Source organism: Larus michahellis, chromosome 23 (genome assembly GCF_964199755.1).
Source record: "Larus michahellis chromosome 23, bLarMic1.1, whole genome shotgun sequence".
NCBI classification, from domain to species: Eukaryota; Metazoa; Chordata; class Aves; order Charadriiformes; family Laridae; genus Larus; species Larus michahellis.
In genome coordinates this window covers 3,056,020-3,080,463 of record NC_133918.1, presented here as the reverse complement: position 1 = coordinate 3,080,463, position 24,444 = coordinate 3,056,020, and the positions used below count along the sequence as shown (strand labels likewise).

Sequence of the window (24,444 nt, the reverse complement as noted above, 5' to 3'; positions counted from 1 at the left end):
ACTGCGTAGACCCATGGGTCCAGAGATGGAGAGATTTTGTTTGTGAAGGCATCTAATAGGACATAAGGGAAGTTCTGACACATGGAAAACCCTGGGGAGGAGCTGTCTGACAGTAGGATATAAAATAAAGCTACGTGGACAATGCCTAGAAGAGGATGGTCTCTATCCCCACCGGGAACCCCTCCCAGCCTGGTCCTTGGTACCTGTGCAGCCCTCTCCATCGGGCCTGCGTTGCATTCCTGGGGGGCAGATGCACATGAAGGTGCCAATGAGATTCTTGCACAGCATCCCTCGAGACTCGCAGTCGTGCAATCCCTCTGCACACTCATCCAGATCTGCAACCGAGAACCTCAATGAGGCCACGTTCAACCTGCCAACTCTGCAGCACTCGGGGAGCGACTTGGAACCGAGCGCTCCCATCTGCACTGCTCCGCCGAGCCCTGCTGCCCTGGGCCGGGCTGGCTGGCACACGGCAGAGACACCAAGGCAGGCGAGAGTGAGCACAAGCCCAGAGGCGCCAGCTCAGAAGTCCTGCCTTCTCTCTGCACAGCACCAGAGCCCAGCAAAGTGCAGGGGCCTGGGGAGAGCGTGGGAGCTCCCCGATGGGTGCAGGAGGGGGTTTTACCTCTGCACATTCTCCTGTCTTCTCGGAGGGCGTATCCAGAGGGGCAGGTGCACTCGTAGGAGCCAAAGGTGTTGATGCAGCGGAAGGCACAGAGCAGGGGGTTCAGCGCGCACTCATTGATATCTGGGAGGCAGGAGAGAGGGGAGAGCTCGACTCTGTGCTCTCAGGCGTCAGCTGAGCAGTAAAGGTGGTGGGCCTCCCCAGGACAGACTCCCTCCCTCCTCGTGAATTCAACTCATGAGAGCTCTCTTCCACCAAGCCTTCCTGTCATGGGCTTCTGTGGCAGAGGGACAGCCACCTGGTGTCTTGGCAGCTTTGATGGGGACAGGGTCCTGGCTCCTTGGTGAGGCAGTTCCTGCATTTAGGCAGGTCTCCAGACCCCCTCCTGGGCTCCAGCCTCAGAGGAAGCTGAAGGGGACCGGTGCTGATGTACACGCTCACGTGGAGATGAGCCCCAGCCAGCTTTTCTCCACTGTCCATCAGAGGCTGACCTGACTGCTGCTCACCCAGGTAGTGGGGTCACACACGTGCCCAGTATGCAATGGGGGTGAAGGGATTGCCCCACAGCAGCATTACCTTCGCACGTCATCATGGGACCTGGCTCAAAGCCTTCATCACAGGCGCACTCGAAGCCTCCCACCACATTGGTGCAGGTGCCATTGCCACAGGGGTTGCCAATGGAGCACTCGTCGGTATCTGCAGGAAGCCAGGACCACGTTAGGTGAATGAATTAGGTGGGAAAGGTGCAGGCTGGTCTCTTCATGTACCCAGAGCATCCAAACAAGCCCAGCAAAGCCAGGAGCCAGGGGTAAAAAGCAAAGGGGCAGGGGAGAAGCAAGCTCCTTCTCTCCACATGCACTCACATAGAATCATAGAGTTGTTAGGGTTGGAAGGGACCTTAAAGATCATCTAGTTCCAACCCCCCTGCCATGGGCAGGGACACCTCCCACTAGATCAGGTTCCTCAGAGCCCCGTCCAGCCTGGCCTTAAAAACTTCCAGGGATGGGGCTTCCACCACCTCTCTGGGCAACCTGTTCCAGTGTCTCACCACCCTCATGGTGAGGAACTTCTCCCTAACGTCCAGTCTGAACCGACCCATCTCTAGTTTTAATCCATTCCCTCTAGTCCTACCATTACTCGACTTCCTAAAAAGTCCCTCCCCAGCTTTCTCGGAGGCCCCCTTAAGATACCGCTAGGCCCCTATAAGGTCTCCTCAGAGCCTTCTTTTCTCCAGACTGAACATAGCCTCTGACATAAGGAGGATAAAAGCAAGAGGGAGCTGGTGCTCCCCCCATGCAGACCCTTACCCACACAGTTGACTCCTGTGTAGTCCAGGTTGTACCCAAAGGGGCACTCGCAGCGGAAGGACCCATCAGTGTTGATGCAGGCTCCGTTTATGCAGACACCCAGGTTCTCTGAGCACTCATTAACATCTAGAGGAGAAACCAAAGCAATGAAACCTCATGTGAGCACATAGCCAGGACTGACCCTGCAATCCCAGACACTCCCTCTCCAGAGCCAGGGGCTGAACCTCTGGTGAGCAGTCAGAGACCATGAGCCTGAGAGGGAACCCAGTCCTACATCCGTCCCCTCCTGCCTCTGGGATTCTACCCTACTCTCCACGTAGCCTAAGTTTGGCTGCTTCTAGGCAATACTCTCCCCAAAACAAATTTCTTCTCATCCCTAGGTCAGACCTTACCTTCTCGGGTGTCACCTGGGCCTGGGATGGCTCCATGGCCATACGGACATAGCTCCTGGAAGGCAACTGGAAAAAAGCAGAAGAGTCAGATATGTTTACAAGTGCTTCTACTCACAGAAACTGAAATGTGCTTTTGGAGGCTTCTAGAGCATGACTGAGAGCTTGACAGCTCTGTGGCCATGGGAGGCCACAGAAGCCCAGATGGCTGGGAAACACCTGTGCTTGCCCTTGGATCGGGAGGCACTGAGATGCTTTTGCCTTATCTAAAGCCCCACAGAGAACTGAGAGCAGATCCGAAGCAGAAATAAGGCTGACTGTGGTTGCTGGAGATCCAAGGAATACTGCAGTCCAGGAAGGGCTACTAGGTTTCAATGTGGTACTCTCCAGATGGAGGAGCCCACTTTGCTGGACGTCTTGCATTGCTGGTTGTGTTCTCTGACCTGCGCACCTTCCCCATACTCTGCATATGTCGGAGACACGTGCAGCCATCTCTCCCATGGAGCTAGGTCCCAGCACACCTACCGTTTCCTTCCTGCGGGCACAGCTCACAGGGGTCTCCCCAGCCTTCTCCTGGCATCTTGCTGCAGCAACACCGAGCCTTGGTGGTGTTGAAGGCCTTGGGGACAGAGCACTTTCCGTTGTCAAAGCGAGTGAAGCAGAAGCTCTGGCGAGTATCTGTAGGTGGATGGGGAAAGTCATGGGTCATTGCAGATATCCAGGATGGTTACGGTCCCCTCCCCACCATGATGAGCTGCACTCACCAAAGCACCGTCGGCCGTTATCAGACAACACAAAGCCCGGAGGACAGACACACTGGAAGCTGCCAGGGGTATTGGTGCATGTCCCGAAGAGGCAGATGTTGGGCTCCTCTTCACACTCATTGATATCTGGGAGCACCAGGGACATATTACTTACAGAGCAGCCAAAGGTCACTCCTTTCCTCATTGCATCAAAACCAGCTGTGATGTCTGGGGAGCTCTGATGCCCGCAGGACATCACCCCAGCCCTCACCCTTAACCCACCCTCAGGGCAAATGGGACAATGAAGAGGCCAGGGGACAGCAAAACCATCAAGCCTCCTCCATCATCGGAGCACGCCTTGCCTTGCTCCATCTCTACTTGCTTTCAAGAAGCTATCTGTGGCGGGGGGGCGGGGGGAGATGGATGGCCCAGCCCACTCAGGAAGAATACGGTTGTTCTGGGAATAGTCCAAGGTGACCACATGCTGTGCTGGAAATGGAGGAGGCAGAGAGCCAACATTACCAATGCAGTTGTCGTTCTGCACCTCGTACCCAGGGGGGCAGATACAGCGGAAGGAGCCCTCCAGGTTCTGGCAGGTGCCCGGGGAGCAGGTCCCAGGCAGGCTCACGCACTCGTTGATGTCTGCAGAGGAGGGGAAATAACCAGTGATAGCGTCTGTGCTCAGCTCAGAGGACTTGGGTGCAGGGTACCTTGCTGCACCCAGGCCCTACCTCCAGGTGCACCCTGCTTTGCCCTAAAGATGTCAGGGAAGCGGATAGGACATTTTCCGGGATGCTCTACCTCGTGTGCCCTGGGAACACGGACTCAGCCCTGCAGGAGGCAGAGTGACGGACACAAGGGTGCGATGTGCCTGTCTCCCCCCACGGCCCCTGCCTGCAGGGTGGTTCCCAAGGCATCCCTGGTACAACTCTCCATGCTTTAGAGGCATGGACAGGACAACATTTCTCCTCGCTGTCAGGCAGGTCTCAGCACATGGAAAGGGACTGGCTTGACTGTTCCCTGCATTGCAGGAAGGGACATGAAGGCACACTGGGGCCCAGTCCAGCTTCTCACAGGCAGTCAAACAATCAGGCTTTGGCTCCAGAGGACTTTGGGCCTTGTGAGTGGCTCTGGAGAGTCCACTGCTCAGTTGCCTCTGACGGGACCAGTTTGGGGACCAGGTCTCATAGCACTGCACCATGCCAGCCATGCCAACACACAGCTCAACTGACTGGGAAGGTCCAGCCTGCTGCCCGGACACTCACCTACACAGTTCTTCCCATCAGGGGTCCGGTCATACCCCTCTTGGCACAAGCACTGGAAGGAGCCGATGCTGTTGATGCACTGCCCGTTTCGACACACCTGCCCCACCAGGGATGAACACTCATCAATGTCTGTGGGAGGGAAATGATAAGCACAGCGGGAAGAGATATGCAGAGCATGTGAGTGTCACATACAACCACCCCTGCAGCCACTGCCAGGTGACACCCAGAGGTCAATTCTACAGCCACTGCCAGGTGACACCCAGAGCTGACCCCCTGTATGCCACCGTGTGACACCCCACGCCCCACAGCCCTTGCCACGTTGACCCCAATCAGCCATCCACACGGTCAGGATTTCATGCAACTCACCCATGCAGTCGTTATTGTGCGTTAGCTCAAAGCCAGGGAAGCAGAGGCAGTTGTAGGAGCCAACTGTGTTCTTGCAGGTCCCGTTTCCACAGGGCTGTCGGTCACACTCATCGATATCTGCAGAGAGAAGGTCAGGGCTGATTCAGGGGCTGAGAGAGCTGAGAGCCCCTGTCTTGGGTGTGCAGCCAGGGTCCAGGCAGCCCAACACCCCTGTGGCTTGCAGGGGCAGCCGGGGATCGAGAGGACACCGTGGCCCTTGGCTGTCCTTGGCACTACGCAGCGGGTGCTGGAGAGAGCTCATGTCCATGCTGGTATCTGACTTGCGGCAGGGCTGTGGCAGTCACAGTGTCACACTGACCCATGCACATGGTCTGCTCCCCCGTGGCCTTGAAGCCGTTGTGGCAGATGCAGACATAGCTGCCCTCGGTGTCAACGCAGTCCCCATGGCTGCAGACGTTGGGGATCTCCTGGCATTCGTTGCGACCTAAAACAAAGCAAAAGCGGGCAGCAGTGAGCAGAAGGGATGGAGCAAATGGGAAGAGGCGAGGCACTGGCCTTCTGCAGGTGGTGGGAAGCTGTGTCTGTGAGCAGCAGCACAGCAGAACGGGGCCTCCGTTTTCTGGGAGGCGGCTTCCCAGAGAACGAGACTGATGCACTGCCATCGCTAAAACAGTAAATTTAATTGGAGAAAATGGCCTGAGCTGCCAGACTAAAGCTGCACTTCACAGCGACCTTTTTCTCATCCCTCAAGGGCCCACAATCCCTGGGAATTGTTCCAAAAGTACAGGTATCCCATAATCACAGCACAACCAAGGTCATAGTCCCCAGGCTTGACAAAAGACCGGCAACCCACGCGTGGGACTGGCGTGTCCTTCACGCTGTCCCTCCTTGGGTCCGCACAGGCTGGTCTGCAAAGCCACGTGAAGAGCCCAGGCAGGGGTGTCCGTGCCTCCCGCCCCTGTCTCTGGAATAGGTAGCAAAGAGCTCCCATCTTACCCACGCAGGCTCCGCTAGGCGACAGCTTGTATCCGGTTGAGCATTCGCACCTGTAACTGCCCGGGATGTTGATGCAGTCGGCGTTGCGCTGGCAGAGGTTCTCCCCACTGCTGCACTCATCGATGTCTGGAGGGGGAAGAGCAACACAAACCCGGAGTGCGCAGGGGGCCAAGGGCTCACCAGGCACCACCATCCTGGTAGGGCTCGGCGGAGTCAATGGAATTTTAACCCTTGGTTTGCTCCAGTCAGGGTCAATTTTCAACCATTTTCTATCGCTTTGCAATAAAATAGTGAATTTTAGTTTCAAGTCAAAACTTGGAAACGCTCACGTTTGCAAACTTTTTCCAAAAAACAAAAAAACCAACCCAAAAACAGAGGAGGGGAAAACCAGAGAGGAACATGAATGAAAATCAGCAATTTTCGTCCAACCTTTGATGCGGAAAATGAAGATTTCAAGAAGGCTGAGAACATGTAGACTCTGTCCGTGTCTGCTGACAGCCCTCCCCCAGGTGCCCCATGAGCTGGGGAGACGCTAATGCCCCACTGGGGACCCCCACCCTCCTGGGCGCCCTCGGCAGCGTTGTCCCGGCTGCCCCGTTACCTTCGCAGATGAGCAGGATGTTGTTATAGCTGAATCCAATGGGACACTCGCACCTGAAGCTGCCAATTTGGTTGATGCAGACACCGTTCGTGCAGATAGCGGGGATCTCACTGCACTCATCAATATCTGCACACAGAGAACATCTCTCAGCGCCCCGGGAAGGCAGCAGGGAGGAAATCATAGAATCATAGGGTTGGAAGGGACCTCTGGAGATCATCTCCTCCAACCCCCAGCCACAGCAGGGTCACCCACAGCAGGTGGCACAGGAACGCGTCCAGGCGGGGTTGGGATGTCTCCAGAGACGGAGACTCCCCCACCTCTCTGGGCAGCCTGTGCCAGGGCTCTGCCACCCTCACAGCAAAGAAGTTCCTCCTCGTCTTGAGATGGAACTTCCCATGGGCAAGTTTGTGCCCGTTACCCCTTGTCCTGTCCCCGGGCACCACTGAGAAGAGCCTGGCCCCATCCTCCTGACACCCCCCCTTTCAGTATTTCTAAGCGTTGATAAGATCCCCCCTCAGGCGTCTTTTTTCCAGACTGAAGAGCCCCAAATCCCTCAGCCTTTCCTCATCAGAGAGGTGTTCCAGTGCCCTCAGCATCTTGGCAGCCCTTTGCTGTCCCCTCTCCAGCAGTTCCCTGTCCTTCTGGAACCAGGGAGTCCAGAACTGGACCCAGTGCTCCAGCTGTGGCCTCCCCAGGGCAGAGCAGAGGGGGAGGATGACCTCCCTCCACCTGCTGCCCACACTCTTCTTGATGCCCCCCAGGATGCCACTGGCCTTTTTGGCCACAAGGGCACATTGCTGGCTCAGATGCATGGAAGCATCCCCCATCGTTGGGCAACTGCTGCCCTTGTTCATCCTAAAAAGAAGACCGGCAGGAAAGGGCCACCAGACAGAGAGTGGAGCAACTCTTGGAGGATTGACATGGGATCCTGCAGATCATGCCAGGGCCGCTGTGCAGAGGTCTGGGTCTCCAGCAGAGCCACACAAGACTCCGAGCCGTAGGAGCCAAGGGATTGCTGGCAGAGCCTGCACAGCACATGCTGGGAGGGATCCCACCCAGGACATCCACCTCTTTTCCTCCAAGTGTGCCTCTGCAGTAAACATGGTCACCTGCTCATTTTATCAGGGAGGGGAGCGATAGGACGAGGCGGAACAGTTTTATACTGCAAGAGGGGAGATTTAGATGAGATCTTGGGAAGAAATTGTTTGCTGTGCAGGTGGTGAGCCCCTGGCCCAGGTTGCCCAGAGAAGCTGTGGCTGCCCCATCCCTGGAGGGGTTCAAGGCCAGGTTGGCCGGGGCTTGGAGCAACCTGGGCTGGTGGGAGGTGTCCCTGCCCAGGGCAGGGGGTGGGAACTAGATGATCCTTAAGGTCCCTTCTAACCATTCTATGATTTTATGCTCAGGCTCCAGGACCAGGCTGCAAATGGGAAGTCAGGGGGCCACTGAAATATTGAGATGGCTCCAGGGTCCCTGACTCTGTCTCTGTGCCCAGCACAATCCACCGCCAGCACTGCACTGTTAACCTCTGTTGCATTTTTTTCCTGGGAGCGGAAGATGGACTCATCTCCCTCCTCTTCAGTCCCCTGGCTGGCACTGCCAAGGTGAAGCAATGATGAACTAACCTGTTGCTCTCACAAACTGACAGCGAGCCCATCTTTCAAGACTGCAAGACATCTGTAGACATCCCACAAATCCCAGGACACGCAGCAGCTCCTCTGGTTTTCCATGTACCAAACCATAAACCTGAAGCCTTGGCTCTCAGCAGTGCCCTGCTGCTGTAGGGCCGGTGCTGCTGGCACTGTGAGCGCCAGGGCTAGCACAGGTCTCCACCTAGCCACTAACCGCTCTCTGTGGTCACCGGCCACCTCTCTCTCCAGGTGGGACAGAAACCAAAGCACAACTGCAGATGTGGGGAGGTCTGGGCAGCCCAGCCACTCAGGACCTAGGTTTGAAGGTTTGGCCAGCTGCTTGCAGCCACGTCTGCCACCTCTCTTCCTTGTCTCTCCTCTGCTCAGGGCTTAGTTTACTAACGGAGGGGAAGGAAACGAGCTCACGGGCACTGTGGGAAGGCGGCAGAGAGCAGACCTGGCTCTGCAGGGCGTGGGGGTTCTACTCACCGATCGGCTTCCCCGTGTGGATGTCGATGATGAACCCGGGGGCCTGGTTCCCACACAGGATCTGGTACTCGGCTGCAAGGGGAACACCGAGGTCATGGCCATGCCCGGCGGGCAGAGTGGGATGCAGTGAGGGATGAGAGGGACAAGGGCCAACTATGGCTGGAGTGAGCAGGGCCGGGGGGGAGCGCTGACAGGCAGGAGGGGATTGGCATGGTGCTCAGCGGGGAGTCGCATGGGCCGGCATATGGGGAACCCAAGAACACATACGGCGCCAGGCACTTTGCATACATACACACGCAATAAAAGGCATGCACACGCGTGGCATCTGCATGCCTCGCACGCAGGTACAGGCTCACCCCTACACGCAGTGCACGGCCAGCACTCCGCACCGCCACGCCGCCACCCACACTCAGCCCGCACATCATCTCCTCTCCGCAATACTGTCCCGGTCCCCCGTGTCCCTCCAGCGTCCCCACAGCAGTCACCCACAAGCGCTACTTGCTCTCCCTTCTCCCCCTCTATTTTGTTAGTGCTGTGCCTCAAAGTGCACAAAATCGCCAGAAAAGCGAGGGGGCAGCCATGGTATTAAGATGTCCTTCCAGGAAGGTTGACTTACGGCTGGCTGGTGTGGGGCAGGGCTCACACGGCTTGTTCCAGGCCTTGCCGATGTTGTAGGAGCAGCAGCACATCTTCTTGGTCATGTTGAAGGAGAGCTCGTTCTCACACGTGTCGTTGTAGTTGCGATAGCACACGCTCTTCCTCATGTCTGCAAAGGCAGCCCAGAGAGTGTCTCGTGCCAGCCCCAGGAATGGGTCCTACCAGCCCCGGGAATAGGTCCCACCAGCCCCGGGAATGGGTGCTCATTGCTGGGGATATGCCAGACCGCCCTGTCCTGGTGCTCAGGGACTGCAGGTGACACACAGGGGAGCCCAAAGTGGCTGCAGTGATGGGGCGAAGCCCTGTTCCACTGAGATCCTTGGGTCCTGCCCCATAGCAGGCAGTGACAATGCTCTGCTGGGTTTCCCACCGCCCCGTGCCCAGCCGTCCTCCCTATAACTGCTGTCGAGGCAAGCGTCAGCCCCGCTGGCACGGGCAATGTGCACAGCGTAGGGACAGGGATGCGGTGAGGCACTGGTGGATTCAGATGTCCCAAATCCCAGCCCCGGTTCCCAGCGTTTCAGGTCCATCTGCTCAGCCATGTTGCCCAAAGCACAACCCAAGGGCTGGGCATGGGCAGGGCACGGCCAGACCCCTTCCCGCAGACTTGGACCACGCCGTACCCATGCAGTTATTTCCACCGTTGACTTGCATGTACTCAGGGGGACACACGCAGGTGTAGTTGCCGAGGGTGTTGTAGCAGGTCCCAGGGCCGCAGATCCCAATGTGAGCAGAGCACTCATCGATATCTGCCAAATAAAGGAGACGGGAGGTCAAAGCGCTGGGCACAGGTAGAGAAGCGCCTGACGTGGGGTTGGGGCTAGGCTTGGCACAAGGTACGCATGGGCCTGGCACAGGGACCAGGCCGGCCTGGCACTGGGAAAGGGGTTTGTGATGAGGACGGGAAGGCTGGAAGAGAAAGGGGAGCCAACTGCTCCTAGGGCAGCCCAGATACGTGTAAAACTCCACTGCACACACGTGCACGCACACACAGGTGTGCCATACACGCCAGGCACACAGACAAGCGTGGACACCACGGTGTAGCTACCTTCACAGATGCGTGTGTCCTCGTTGAGGTAGTAGCCAAGGGGGCACTCACACTGGAAGCTGCCAAAAGTGTTCACGCAGTTGCCGCCCTGGCAGAGGCCCGGCAGCTCCTGGCACTCGTCGATATCTGAGGAGGGAGAGCAGCCGGGGGGGGTTCACTGCCCGCCAGCCCAGCCCAGGCAGTGCCTCCAGCCCGGGACCCCCGGCGGGTTCATCCCACCACCTCCAGCCCTTGGTGGCAACCAAGCGGCTCGGCCAGGTGGCCAGAGCGCACCCGAGGAGAGCACACACTTGCTGCTCCTCATGCGGTGGTCAGGGGCTCAGCGGGCTTCCAGCCAGCCCAGCGCCACGGCAGACAGTGCCCAGGCGGGGCTGGGCTCCCCCAGCACCCAAGCCCCTGGTGAGGGGACACTGGGGACCTTGCAGGCTTACCTTCCAGGATGACAGTGATGGGGTTGGGTCGGAAACCTTCCCCGCCAGGGCACAAGGTCTTGTACTCGGCTGTGGAAAAAGTCAGTCAGGGGGATCCTGAGCTGAGCGGGCTCCCACGAAACAGGAAGGGTAGAGGGAACCAGGAGAAACCCAGGAGAAACAGGCCATGAGGATGGTGACGGCGGTCCAGATGGAGCAGCCTGACTCCCATCACATGCCAAGCAAACTCAGCCGCCCTGTCTCTGCCTGCCCACCCCCCGTCGGGATTATTCCACGTCCACTGCCCTCCTCGTGCTTACTGTGACCAGGAACAAAGGATCTCAAACTGGAAGCCCCCAGGCACAACCAACCTAGTCTCCCCACCTCTCCCCTGCCCTGGTCCACTTGTCTAGCCCCACACTGACACAACAAGGCTGCTGTCTTCTCCCTCAGCTTCCCTTGCTCCATCGTGACGACAGCATATCCTGGACCCAGGACCCCCAGCCTGAGTTGAGAAGCCACAGGGAAGTGGCCCCGTCTCTCTCCTCTGCTCTGCCCACCTGGCCCATGCCCAAGTTTACCCCAGACGTTTTCCCAACTCACTCGTGTTGGCTGGAGGACAAAGCTCACAGGGGTTGCCCCACGCACGACCCAGCGAGCAGCAGCAGGATGCCCGAGTGACCCCAACTCCAATCTCTGCGCTGCAGGAGATGCCCCCATCTCCTCGATCCTGGGTGTCCAGGAAGCAGTTCCCGACCCGGGTATCTGCACAAAGACAGTAGTGGATGAGCAAAGCCTCCCCAGTAAAGACTTGCGCGCACAGGAGGAATGAAGGGACTATGGCCTCAAGAAGCAGAGAGAGGGATAAGGCCCCAGTCCTGCCCCAGATGTCCATGCTGTCAGCTACCTGTGTTGTAATAAACCACATCCAGACTGTCCTTGCAGCTCGTGACTTTGGGAACCCTTCAAGCATAAAGTGCGCCCAGCTTGTCTGGTAAAAGCCACGCTGTATCACTCAGAGGTCATGGCACAGTGGCCTGTCTTCAGTACAGCTAAGGAGCATGACTCAAATAACGCTATCAATAACCCAGGGCCTTTCAAGAAACCAAGGGCTAAGAATAGCTCCAGAGGTGCCCAGGGACAACACTGCTTCCACCAGGAGTTGGTCACCACTGGTGACACAAGGTGGGCCAGGTGTAACAGGAGGTAGGTACTCTTCTACTGCTGCAGGGTTAAGCCCGTCATGGACAGGCAGGTATTTGGCAGGGCAGATCGTGGTCAGCCACCCCAGCCTCTGGTAGTGGCCGGTTCCAGCTGTGTGGGACCAACAAGAAGGACTACCAAGCTCTTGGATGGAAGGTGTGCTCTCCACACAGGTCCCCACTCACCCACACAGCCCACACCGGTGGGGTTCAGCTCGAAGTCCTGGGGACAGTTGCACAGGTAGCTGCCAGGGGTGTTGACACACAGGCCGTTGATACAGTTGACGGGGTCTGCGCATTCATTGATGTCTGAAAAGATGGAAAGATGACGACTGAAAAGAAAGATGAAGACTGCCACAGAAACCACAGCCACAGCCCTAAACTCTGCACTGTGTGTCCAGGGTGTATCCCCATGACCATGGTGTTTCCAAGGCTCTTCATGTGATGGTAAGCAAAGCGGCTCTAGAAACAGACCTTGCCTTGTCCTACCTCACACCACCCTGCCCAGAGTCAGAAGAAAGGAGCAGAACCCCACTGAGCCTTCCCTCCTTTCCACTGAAGGCCCCTCTTCCAGCAGCATCGAGGCCTTGCCAAGAGCAAAGAGACATCACCCAGGGATGTTCAGTTGGCTTTAGGCTGCTAGTGCCACTCCCTGTCATGGCTGGGGCAAGCTCACACCAGCTATCACCCAGCAATGATCCTCACCCAACAGCCCCGTGGAAGTCCTATACCTGTGCAGTTGCCTCCACTCCTGTCCAGTTCATAGCCATCATCACAGGCGCAGCGGAACATCCCAGGCAGGTTCTGGCAGGTCCCAAAGACACAGATATTCTGGAAGGTGCATTCGTCGATGTCTGCAAAAGAGGGAGAACTGGGTACTCAGGACCTGGCAGAGTGAGGGCCAAGACAGGCCTCTCCTGCTCCCGTCACAAAGCAGAGCCGCAGCCCAGGTGTGGGTAACCCATCTGTTCCAGTGCCTTGGGGACACCACCTCCTGGGTGAGCAGGACCAGGCACGCTGTGCGTATGCCCTCTGCCCTCAACCCCTGTTTTGCTGATTGTCCACATCTTACGTGGATCCTTGGCTCAGCCCAACCTTTCTGCAGGCTGGGGACAACTCCTCTAAGCGGAAGAGCTGGCACCTCAGGAGCCCTGCACCATCAGGTGATGGTGGCTCTTGCTTAGTAATGGATCAAGTGGTCACAATGCAGTGGAGAGATCAAGGACAGAAAGGAGGTGGACGCTGGATCTCCTGGAGCACCAACCAAAACTCTGGGCACTTACCCTGGCAGGCCTTGCTGTCCTCTGTGGGATTGAAGCCCATCTCACACTCGCAGCGGTAACCTCCCGGTGCATTGAGACACTGTCCATTCTCACACAGGTTCACATTGTCCGCACACTCGTCCACATCTAGAGAGAGTCAAGCATGAGACTGCCGTGGTGTCCACCCGAAGACAGAATCTTCCCTTAGCTTGCCCAGAAAATTCCCACAGGCTTGTTCCCACCCCTCTGCTGGGAGGTGGGGAGGGGGCTGCAATACTTCACATTGCCTTGATCTCCCCAAACACCTGCTGAGAAGAAGGTGGATCTCTGCTGAAGGTATCTGAGCAGGCTGTGGTGCAGGGCAGTCTGGGGGGACATGTGGTTTGGGGAGCCCCAGACCCAGGCAGCCAGGCGGGTGGATAAGAGAGAGTGACCCCGTGTCCCAGAGGATGACCAAGTTTCTGCTGCTAGTTGAGTCTACGGCCCTCACCTGAGCAGGAGAAGCCATCCCCGTTGAAGCCTTCTCGGCAGGCGCAGCGGTAGGAGCCCGGTGTGTTGACGCAGTTGGCATTCAGGTTGCACTTGTGCTCTTCAGTTGCACACTCGTCCAGGTCTGGGCAGGGAGAACACCCTTGTCAGTGTTTTGCCTCCGGCCTTTCCTCCAAGCCCGGGCAGCTCGTGTAGAGGCCCAGGGGCGCCCGCAAACAGCCCAGGAGACGGCAGCCTCCAGGCACTTGGAGCACTTGTGAGGCTCCAACACATCTCTGTGAGCCTCTGTGGCCAGAAGACACTGCCCTGGCAGTGCTGATGCAGACAAGGTGGCAGCGAGACACTTTCACACACATGTACCCACATCGCTAGCACCTCCCCAGATCAGACACAGGTACCCACACGCTCTTACATCCCTTCATACACACCCCACGCATGCCAGTAACTCCCTACACCCATTTATACACACCATACACACACCAACGCATCCTACACACCTCCCACACCTGTGCATCCCTGCACACGTACCACACCACGCCCCAGCACATCACCACACGGCCACAGCGCCAACCGGACGACGACATTCAGCCACACTCAGCGCAATACCCTGCCCACACACTCCACATCCCGCTAACACGCGCCCTCGCTCCCACATTCACGGCTTCACAGACACGGTTGCAGAGCCTGACAGTGCAGCATCCGCACCCCCACACCTACAGCTCCCCTCTGTCGCACACCCACATGTCTCCACGCTTCCATAAATCTTCCTGCAGGGCTCAAGAGCTTTTTACGTGCAGGTGTTGGCTCAGCCCAGCCTTCACAGATGCCCACAGAGCACCTGGACACACGGAGCTCCTACCCCGGGACGAGAACTCACCGTTGCACTTCAGCCCATCTCCAAGCCAGCCTGTGCGACACTTGCATTTGAAGCTCCCGGGCACGTTGATGCAGGAGGCGTGCATGTCGCAGTTGTGAGCCCCGATCTCGCATTCATCAATGTCTGCAGGAAGGAAGGACATCAGAGCTGACACAGCTCCTCCAGGAGAGGAGGGGGCAGCCGGGTACCATCCTGCTAAGGGGTCTGGGCACCAACGGCTCCAGGGAGGCTGAACCCCAGGGGGTGGGAACAAGGTGCTCTGGGAGCAGGCTGCCTGGGGTTGTACCCCTGAGCTGAAGAGCCGATCTCTGCTCAGCCCTGGGAGATGATGACAAAAGGAAGGGCAGGTCCCTGGCTTGGCTATAAATTAGGAAACTGTCTATTCCTGCGGGCAGCCTGCCTTCCCAGAAATCTGCCTGCCCAGGAGGGGCTCCCAGCACACAGACACCTCCCCGGTGTCCACAGCATCCCCCTGCACAGGGCTGGTGTTGCCTCCATGGCAGCTGCAGGAGGTGTTTGTGAGGGCCCCCACCAGCACCCCTGGCTCCAGGTCTGGTGCGTTCCCACCTGTGCAGCCTGTGGTTCCCTTCTTGACGAAGTAGCCCAGCTGGCAGTGACAGATGAAGGAACCCTTTGTGTTTTCACACTCGCCGTGCAGGCAGATGTTGGGATTGAGATCACATTCGTTCACATCTGCGGGAGAAAACGGACAGACTTGGAACACCACAAGAACCATGATGTGACTCTGGAGCAACACTCCGTAGCAACCTTGTGATGCCGTGCTGGCACGTGCCCAGGGCACAGCCTTGTCCTCACCAATACAGGTCTTCATGTCCAGGGATGCCATGAAGCCATCGAAGCAGAGGCAGCGGTACTCCCCAGGGATGTTAGTGCACTGCCCACCATCACAGATGTCGGGATTATCCTCACATTCATCAATATCTAGAGAGAAGAGACCATTACCAAAGTAAAGACGTTAGAGCCAGTGAAAGGGTATTGCGGGAGCAGCAGGGAATCGCAGCAGGGGCTTTGCTCCCATTTATGTAGTTACAGGAATCTGGAGCCTGTAACGAGGGGCTGGACTTTGTAGTGCAAAAGCAAAACATCTGGCCAGGGAAATCACCTCTCTGGAAGTGACCTAAAAATGACACCCCCTCACCCTGAAGCCAACACTATGGCTGACTGGCAACGGATGCAGAGGTCCCTGGGCAGCACCTACGAGAGCCAAACTGACTGCTCACCTGCACACGATCTCTTGTCCGGCATCAATGCGTAGCCTTCGCTGCAGCTGCACTCGTAGCTGCCCTCCGAGTTGGAGCAGTGTGTGTCACAGCCGCCATTGGTTATGGTGCACTCATCAATGTCTGGGGGAGAAGGGAGAAGGGTCGCGGGCTGGGATACGTGTCTTGCAGCAGAGCTGCTCAGACACAGAGCCAGAACAGAGACAGAGTGGGAGAGATGCTGAAGAGGAAACAAAGCTCCCCCAGCCAGAAGAAAGCACAACTTTTCTCCTCTGCTGACCACTCGCAGCTCACAGCTGATGGCAGCCCCTTACCAGTAGCGACAATCTGGCCGTGGGGCAGCCAGGAGGTTCCCCCCTTGCCTTACCCTCAGACACCCCACTGAGCATTATAAGAGGAATGAGGCCAGGAGGGTTCTGGATGTGTACCGTGGTCTTGGCATGGCAAGTTGGCAAACGGGAGCACTCACCGACACAGCCCTGCCTGTCCAGTGTGGCCTGGAAGCCCGAATCACACGCGCACTGGTAGGTACCAATGACATTGACGCAGCGTCCGTTGCGACACAGGTTGTCACTAAGGGAGCATTCGTTGATATCTGCGGTGGGAAGGACAGTTTGAGAAGCCAGCCATGCTGATGCCACGTTAAGAATTATTTGGTAGCCATCCCTGGGTACCCCCACCCACTGCTGTGTCCACACTCAATTTGTCATTTGCCTCCCTGAACAGCAGGTAGAACAACAGACATCATAAATGCAATGAAACCCTGGGAGTGACCTTGGTCCCTCCTGGAGGTTGTGTTCTACCCACACATGGGACTGGAAGGAGAGGTTCACAGAATCATGGAATGGTCAGAGTTGGAAAGGACCTTAAAGATCATCTTGTTCCAACCCCCCTGCCCTGGGCAGGGACAACTCCTCTAGACCAGGCTGCTCAAAGCCCCATGTGCCCAGCACGAGATCCAAGTCTCCCCATATCATTACCCTTGAACGGGCTCTGGGCATAACACAGCTTTCCACCAGCTCACCTATGCAAGTGTTCCCTTCGGAAGTCAGCTCATGTCCGGGGGGGCAGATGCATTCAAAGCTGCCGTCTGTGTTCATGCAGATCCCACCTCGGCACAGCAGTGGGTCCCGCTCACACTCATTGATATCTGCAGAGAACGATATGAAATGCGGTGGATTGTCTCCTTCAGCTGGGTTTTCCAGATAATCATAGAATCATTTAGGTTGTAAAAGACCCTTGGGATCATCGAGTCCAACCATCAACTCCACTCTACAAAGTTCTCCCTTACACCATGTCCCTCAACACCACATCTAAACAAGTCTTAAACACATCCAGGGATGGTGACTCCACCACCTCCCTGGGCAGCCTATTCCAGTGTCTGACCACCCTTTGTGGGAAGATTTTTTTCCTAATGTCCAGCCTAAACCTCCCCTGCTGCAGCTTGAACCCATTCCCTCTTGTTTTATCGCTAATGACCTGTGAGAAGAGACCAGCACCAACCTCTCTACAATGGCCTTTCAAGTAGTTGTAGAGAGCGATGAGGTCTCCCCTCAGCCTCCTCTTCCTCAAACAATAACGGGGTGGCGCCATCACCCACAGTCTCATCACCAGAGATACACCCCAACACAGAGGAGCACCACAAAATTAAGAGGGCAGCAAATCCAAGGCTTGGGTGAGCCCAGTGGTTGAATATGCGTTTTGGGAAACCGCAACTCTTGCCTTGACCTCAGTAGCACGTAAAAACATCAGGAGGAAAGACGTTATTAGCTTTGTGCAGATTTGCCAGCGAGGTCTGGAAGGACAGTCCCTAGCTCACATCCCACCCATCTTAGTACGTTTTCACAAGTTCCATCAGCAGAGGGAGAGCTCCTCAGAAAATGCGTATTTTGTTTGATAGAAGACCAGCAGACAAGCTTTCTTGTTAACAGCCTCCGGGGTAGTTCCAGTATCACACAAGGGCTGGGGAATAGTCTCTACATTTCTGAGAAAATCACACACGGACAAAGGGATAGAATTTACCAGGAACTGGAGAAATTCCTGAAACAGATGAAACTGCAGTAAGAGAGATGTGAACCAGCCAAACAAAGATGAAACCAGGCTTCTGGCATTAAAAATGAAAAAAAAAAAAAAAAAAAAAAAAGGCGATATAAAAGTTTATAAAAGCAAGACTAAAAAAATTTTAAAAAAATTCTGAGGGAACTACTGGAATGGTGCAGTGGTGATGGTTGGAAACTAAAACCAACAGCAGGCGGAGATGAAGCCCTGAGAGTATCAGAACTGGGAAGCCTTGATATCGCGTCATCATCTGGGGCTCCTGGAGAAAGCTCTTTGTGATCTGCTACGACATTGTACAGGTAACAGTCTTTGCGATACCCGCGGTGTTTCACAGGGCAAGTCATGCTCTTTGGAAGGGCGAGTGCTGGATGAATCTGATCCTCTAACTAATCTGAGAAGGAGGTTCTCTGTTTTGGTCCCAGAATAGATTCAAAAGAGTTTGCATTCTTGCATGCCCCTCAAATTGACCCAAGATGTCCTGGGCTGACAGGAAGAGAGCGGAGCAGGGGAGCCTCCCTGGAACTGCTCAGAGGATTCATCTGTCCCCAGCTCTACTCCGAGGAACGTGCATTCAGAACACAAAGCCACTGGGTGTAACATAAATGAACTGCGGGAGCTAAAAAAAAATGCCCCCAAGAACCCCTTAGTGACAGCAGGCAAAGGGGGTGATGTCAGATATAAAGAATCCATTTTTGAATGGAATCTTTCACCTTACTTGAATAAAACACTCTGTTGAGATTTTCAGCTTATCTCCAGCTGAAGCGGACTGGAACACACGTGGCGATGGGGTGACGGGTCCCTATCGGACAGTCCCACAGGCCCCATGCCTCCGGTTCTCCGTGGTGGGAGACTGCTCCTAACGAACTGCAGGACGCAGGTTCAGTGCTGATGTTATTTATTGCCAGGGGCTGGCAGGAATTCCTCCCTCGGGAGGCAGAAGCCAAGTTCTTTTGCCAGACACGGGCGGGAAGAAGTTAATCCTTGACCACGGGAAATGCCATAGTGTCACAACAGCCTTTGGGGTGAAATGACTCAATCTCCTGCCAGCTGGGAAAAAGGATAAGGTGGAATCGTGCAGATAACAGCAAGCATTAAAACAAAAGAACAAGGAAACACAACATCCTTATAGAAAGATATCATAAACCTCATTAGTGACAGAAGTTAGCAGGCCATCAGTGGGGACTGACGTTCTCGGTATCTCAGAAATGCAGGAGGAAGAGGAGGAAGACGATCAGCGTGAGTGTGGTAACCCACGCTACAATTTGTATGGAAAAGACAGAAAACCATGCCAGTGGCAGGGCGGTGATATATTTTAGAGAAGCCAGGGAATCAAATGTGAAAAATAAATAAGTGGTATTGAATCATGCCACGGATTGATGTGGTTTGAAAGTCCAAGCCAAAGCAGAAAGAGCAGAATATTAAGACTAGGTCAGTCTGGCTAGACAGACGAGAAGAGGAACGTGGTATGCCAGGAATTAGAGGACAGCAAGAGTCTGGCTGACTTGTTGGAGACGAACTGAGGTACTGAGGTCATTGATGGGATTTTTTTTTTTTTTTTTTTTAAGCTACAAACAAGAATTATTAAATTGAAACCAGATGAGAATCTGACAGAATAAAAACAAGCATTGGCCAGATGGGAGGAGCTGTAAAGAATTATCTGAGGATAAAGGATGATTAAATGGGCAGGTGGAAGGGAGCCCTTAATGATTATAACTGGAAATAGGGTGGGGTAGAAAAATTCAGATGGTCCACCAGAACTTCTCATGGAGGACTTGATCTGTGCAAGAGTCTGAGGAACCGGACAGGGGCCTGATGAATGGCTGAGGCTGGTATGAAACTGCTGGGGATTCCGATCCCAAGGAAAGGTGCAGACACAGCAACAAGTTGATTAGATTTGTTGATTGTCATTTTTAGACAAGATTCCATGGAAAGCAGCCCAAGAAAAACTGAATGAATCAGCAAGATTCAGAGCTACAAGAGACACATGCTATCAAACGCTGAACCTCTTGCTGGGCAAGGTATGAGATATCTCCATGTTCTCATGCCAGTGGAGGCATTTGGTTTAATAGCACATGGCTGTAGGATGTGCAATGACAGCAGGAGGCCAAGCAGTGCTATAACGGCCAAAGCTTAATGTGGCTCCTAATATAGGAGTGGAAATAATGGATCTACTAATCTCAGCAGTCTGTGATGCAATCTAATGATGATATAACTGGCAGCTACTTGCAAGGAACGTATATTATCTAGAAGAGGGACCAAGCTACATGTAACTGGATTAAAATGACTGATGTGGTATGTGAGACAGCATTTAGGGCAGGTAGATGTATCAGGTTAAGAAGATAACTGTTATGGCATGGACAGGGTACCACACAAAAAGATCTACAACTTGAGAAACATTCTGCGATAGTGTTTGAAAATGAACGGTTTAACGTAAGTGTTGAACATATGATATTAATAACACCTGGAGATGGGTGTACATTTAGAGTGTGGATACATAAATAATCTGTGGCTGAATAAATAATAGATGGGTAACACAAGGCTGAAAAGAAGCTGAAGGAGATGAGACATCACACGAAGGAAATAGCCAAGTGTGTTTGAGAATTGGAGCTCGCAGCCATTGAGTTCAAGCTGCTGGCCTGGCAGAGCTCCACTGCGTACTAGCCAATCCCCAGTAAAAAGGTTGCCGTCTCCTTATATAGCAGGAATGAAAATACCAGGCATGGATCCTGTCCCAGCCCAGTGGCAATGCCAGGCGCAAGCTCCAGCTGCTGGTGGCTGAAACAAGAGGAAAGGTTAGTAGCCAAGGTTTGGCGCAAGGGAAGGTACAAGTGAAGGAAGAGTACAGAATAAGGAAGAATGAATGTTGTGCAAAATGAAAAAGGAAATACAAGACCTTAGTCTTATGTGAAAAAAGTAAGGCAACATCGCACCGGGATTGTAGGGAAATGCCCTTTGGGTATAGCAAGCAGGAAAGGGATGGGAAAGAACTTGAGAAGAGCTGGTTGGTGGCCCCATGGGCTCCCAGTGTGGGCTCCCATAGCTGAGGTAATGGCGGCCAGGAGGTGGCAGGGCAGGACCAACGATGTCCCATGAATGTCACGGCAGGAAGAGCCCAGGATGTTCCCCTGGGCCAGGTGCTATACCCAGAGTCTTCCCTGATGCTGGCCTGGGATGCCGGTCTCCTTCCCCAGCTCATGGGGCACCACCAGCCCAGGCTCTGGCCTCTGGTCCAGGAGGTCCTCATAAATTGATGTCTCTGAGGGAAGGCTCCCAGTTTTGACCCCGAGTCTGGCAACATTTTCATGGTCTATCCTTTCTCTGCATGGTACAGAGCCCCGGGGGCACTGGTAGCAGAGACAGTCACTGATGGACTATTGGCCCCACAAGGCACAGCACCCACGCAGCTCTTTGCCCTCCATTTCTGGAGGGGTCTGGGGCCCAAGCCAAGCCTTGCTTGGGGACATGGCCTCTCCCTTTATGTCCTCCAGCTTAGACAGCCTGTGCTGTGTCTCACGGACCCCTGACTTCATTTTGCCGTCCTCCCATCCCAGGGTTACACCTATGGTGCTCTCAGCTACACACACAGCGCTTTGTTTCTCTACACATGCCACCCTTCAGCCCAGCTCTGCCTTTGCAATCAAAGCAAGGCAGAAGACTCACGAGCAGAGGCTGCCAGGGCTCTCTGCAGCATAGGGACCCTATGACTCCCCCAGGTATACCAGGGAGATACCAGGAGAGCCAGACAGACAGGTAGCAGGACAGCAAGACACACCGAGAGCAGCTCGGCATGAAGCCCTTTGTCAGATCTGGCACCAGCTACTTTCTTCCCTGTTGCAAAAGAGGAAGGGTGCTGCCCTACCCCGGAGACGAGTCCTTACCCATGCAGTTCTTCATCATCATGAAGCCACTCTCGTAGCCTTCGAAGCACTCGCACTCGAAGCTGCCTGGCGTGTTGACACAGGTGCCGTGGCCACACAGGTCTGGTGAGATGCGACACTCATCGATGTCTGTGGGGATGAAGACCAGCTAGTGGAGGCAGGACAGGCTACAAGCACCGCTACAGCTGGCACTGGGCCACCTGTAGTGCACACCAAATCCAATGAGCAAGAACTGGCAAGTCTGACCCAGCAGACCAAGGAACTCCTCCTTCCAAAGGGAGAGACAGCAGTTAAGCTTTCTCTCTGCTGTAGGACTGATCCTTCATCCCACGAGCAGGAGGAGCCTTCTGCTCATGGTCCTGCCCTTGGCTTCTCAGCATGTCCATAAGACAACTGCCACGGCTGCTCTGGGCACCACCATCATGCTAAGCATCCCACAAGGCAGGCAAGGCAGTAAGATGGTCAAGAGCAGTCTGGAGAGGGGCTACTCTTCCCTTACCTGTGCAGTTTCTTTCCTCAGCATCCAAAGCAAAACCATTGCCACAGATACACCTGAAGCTGCCGATGGTGTTTCGACAGGTCCCATGAGTGCAGAGGCCGGAGAAGACCTTACATTCATTCACATCTGTGGGTGAAGGCAGAGGAGCAGTGTTTTAGGGAGGGGATGTCCGCAATGAACCTCAGGTCCCAGGGCAGGCAGCAGGTTCCTTGGGCTGTAACTGAGACGGGCACAGCCCAGGATCATCAGCTCCCCTCTTTCTTCTCACCTTTGTAGAAGGGTCTTCCTGAAAGTACGTCTCCTCGGTTGGCAAAGCCAGGTCCTCTCGGGCAGATGGCCTTGTACTCGCTGGAGCCGACCTTGGGACATTCTTCACAATCGATGCCCCAGGCTGAGCCCACCGAACAGCAGCACATGTCGATCCGGTACTTGCCTGGCAGAGGCTCCGTGCACTCATCTTCATCCCATTTCATGTAGCACTGTTCCACACGCACATCTGGTGAGAGAGCATTGCTGAGCCCTTGCCTCCGGCACCTAACCTCTGGTAAAGCTATAAATTTCATTTTCTGTGACACAGTTAGCAAGGTTCCTGGAAGAGCTTTAGGTGGGGCATCCTCCAAGCAATGCCCAGGTATGGGCTGCTTGGATGAGGCCACCTTGTTTGGGATGCTAGGAGAGATTGCACAGTATGGACATGGCCAGCCTGTGACTGTTGGCAACAGGGACCGAGAATGGACCCTCTATGGTGAGGTTAGTAGTGCAGATGGCTCCTATGAAGGGCAAAGGTTTGTCACTGTGCGCCCAGAAAGCAGCCAAGAGTTGGTTTAGGGCTTCTGGGACATGTAATTAACGAGTTAGGTTATCTATTTGGCTACCCCTGAAGTCCACCCAAGGAGAATGACCACACTACTGGCTGAATCCGGGGACACGAAGCTGTGGCAGCCTTGCCTTGGTTAGGCTGATGGGTTTGTCAGCCCCAGCAGTTATGATGCGCCATCACTCAATTCCCAAGACTGCTGCACGTGGTGGGCAGGGGGTGGCTGGACCTCTGTAGAGAGAGCTGAACAGAGGCCGGGGGCTGGGTGAGATGAGGCGTCCTTACCCACACACGTCCTAGCAGTGCCGTCAAGGGTCAGACCTTCTGGACACTCGCACCGAAAGGATCCAGCTGTGTTCACACAGCGTCCGTTTGGGCAGACGCCAGGGAAGACCTCGCATTCATTTACATCTGTTGGCACAAAAGGAAGAGACAGGTCTAAGAGTGGCACACAGCCAAGCCCAGTATGGCCTTGAGGGGCTCCTGGAGGAGACAGAAGGAGCCCAGAGCTGCCCACCAGACTAAAACCGGCAACCTGTGGCAAAGAAAAACACGTGCTCCATGTATAGCTACAGCCATGCCCAGACACTTTTGCAAGGAGGCTGCATTACAAAGCCTTGTCAGGGAGGGACAGACAGGGTGCTCCTCTTGCACGTGTCCACAGGTGGCAGAGCCCCAGCAGAGCTGCACCGGGACTCACAAACATGACTACAGCTGATGGAGCAGCTAAACCTGAAAACCCATTTCCAGGCACATGAATGACAAGGAAGACATCAGTAGTAGTCTGCAAGGACTGACCACGGGGAAGTCACGCTTGATGAGCGTGATAAAATTCTACGATGCAATGACTGGCCTGGTCGACAAGGGAAAAGTGGTGGATATTGTCTACCTCGCCTTCAGTGAGGCCTTTGGCACTGTCTCCCATAAGGTTCTCATAGACAAGCTGTTGATGTACAGACTGGATGAGCAGATGGTGAGGTAGATTGAAAACTGGTTGAATGGCTGGGCCCAGAGAGTGGCGTCCAGTGGCACAAAATCTAGTTGGAGGCCAGCAACTAGCACTGAACCCCAGGGGTCAATACTTGGCCCGATCCTGTTTAACATCTTCATTTGTTATCTGGATGGTGGGGTAAAGTGTGTCCTCAGCAAATCTGCTGATGATACAAAACCGGGAGGAGTGGCTGATACACCAGAAGGTCTTGCTGCCATCCAGAGGGACCTTGGCAGGATGCCAGGAACCTCGTGCAGTTCAACAAGGAGGAGTGCAATGTGCTACACCAGGGGAGGATCAGCCCCACGCACCCATATAGAATCATAGAATTGGAAGGGACCTCTGGAGATCATCTCCTCCAACCCCCGGCCACAGCAGGGTCACCCACAGCAGGTGGCACAGGAACGCGTCCAGGCGGGCTTGGAATGTCTCTAGAGACAGAGACTCCCCCACCTCTCTGGGCAGCCTGTGCCAGGGCTCTGCCACCCTCACAGCAAAGAAGTTCCTCCTCATGTTGAGATGGAGCTTCCTGTGGTCAAGTTTGTGCCCGTTACCCCTTGTCCTGTCCCCGGGCACCACTGAGAAGAGCCTGGCCCCATCCTCCTG

The 24,444-nt window shown here is 55.1% G+C and overlaps 1 protein-coding gene across 1 annotated transcript in view; it reads right to left on the bottom strand.

Moving 5' to 3' along the window:
* The window catches only part of FBN3 (fibrillin 3), a 119,651-nt gene that overhangs the window by 9,553 nt on the left and 85,654 nt on the right, over nt 1-24,444 (bottom strand). The window contains exons 23-55 of the mRNA XM_074565670.1: nt 23,133-23,258; nt 22,299-22,526; nt 22,031-22,156; nt 21,532-21,660; nt 16,620-16,745; nt 16,065-16,190; nt 15,596-15,718; nt 15,171-15,296; nt 14,922-15,047; nt 14,355-14,477; nt 13,479-13,601; nt 13,010-13,135; nt 12,458-12,580; nt 11,913-12,035; nt 11,128-11,289; nt 10,546-10,614; nt 10,115-10,240; nt 9,690-9,815; nt 9,026-9,175; nt 8,410-8,481; nt 6,293-6,418; nt 5,692-5,817; nt 5,054-5,179; nt 4,696-4,812; nt 4,330-4,458; nt 3,587-3,706; nt 3,086-3,211; nt 2,847-2,999; nt 2,325-2,390; nt 1,933-2,058; nt 1,202-1,321; nt 626-748; nt 204-335 (exon numbers count right to left, since the gene is read on the bottom strand). Of these exons, the coding sequence (XP_074421771.1) occupies nt 204-335; nt 626-748; nt 1,202-1,321; nt 1,933-2,058; nt 2,325-2,390; nt 2,847-2,999; nt 3,086-3,211; nt 3,587-3,706; nt 4,330-4,458; nt 4,696-4,812; nt 5,054-5,179; nt 5,692-5,817; nt 6,293-6,418; nt 8,410-8,481; nt 9,026-9,175; nt 9,690-9,815; nt 10,115-10,240; nt 10,546-10,614; nt 11,128-11,289; nt 11,913-12,035; nt 12,458-12,580; nt 13,010-13,135; nt 13,479-13,601; nt 14,355-14,477; nt 14,922-15,047; nt 15,171-15,296; nt 15,596-15,718; nt 16,065-16,190; nt 16,620-16,745; nt 21,532-21,660; nt 22,031-22,156; nt 22,299-22,526; nt 23,133-23,258 (4,149 nt within the window). The remainder of the gene's footprint in view (nt 1-203; nt 336-625; nt 749-1,201; nt 1,322-1,932; nt 2,059-2,324; nt 2,391-2,846; nt 3,000-3,085; nt 3,212-3,586; nt 3,707-4,329; nt 4,459-4,695; nt 4,813-5,053; nt 5,180-5,691; nt 5,818-6,292; nt 6,419-8,409; nt 8,482-9,025; nt 9,176-9,689; nt 9,816-10,114; nt 10,241-10,545; nt 10,615-11,127; nt 11,290-11,912; nt 12,036-12,457; nt 12,581-13,009; nt 13,136-13,478; nt 13,602-14,354; nt 14,478-14,921; nt 15,048-15,170; nt 15,297-15,595; nt 15,719-16,064; nt 16,191-16,619; nt 16,746-21,531; nt 21,661-22,030; nt 22,157-22,298; nt 22,527-23,132; nt 23,259-24,444) is intronic.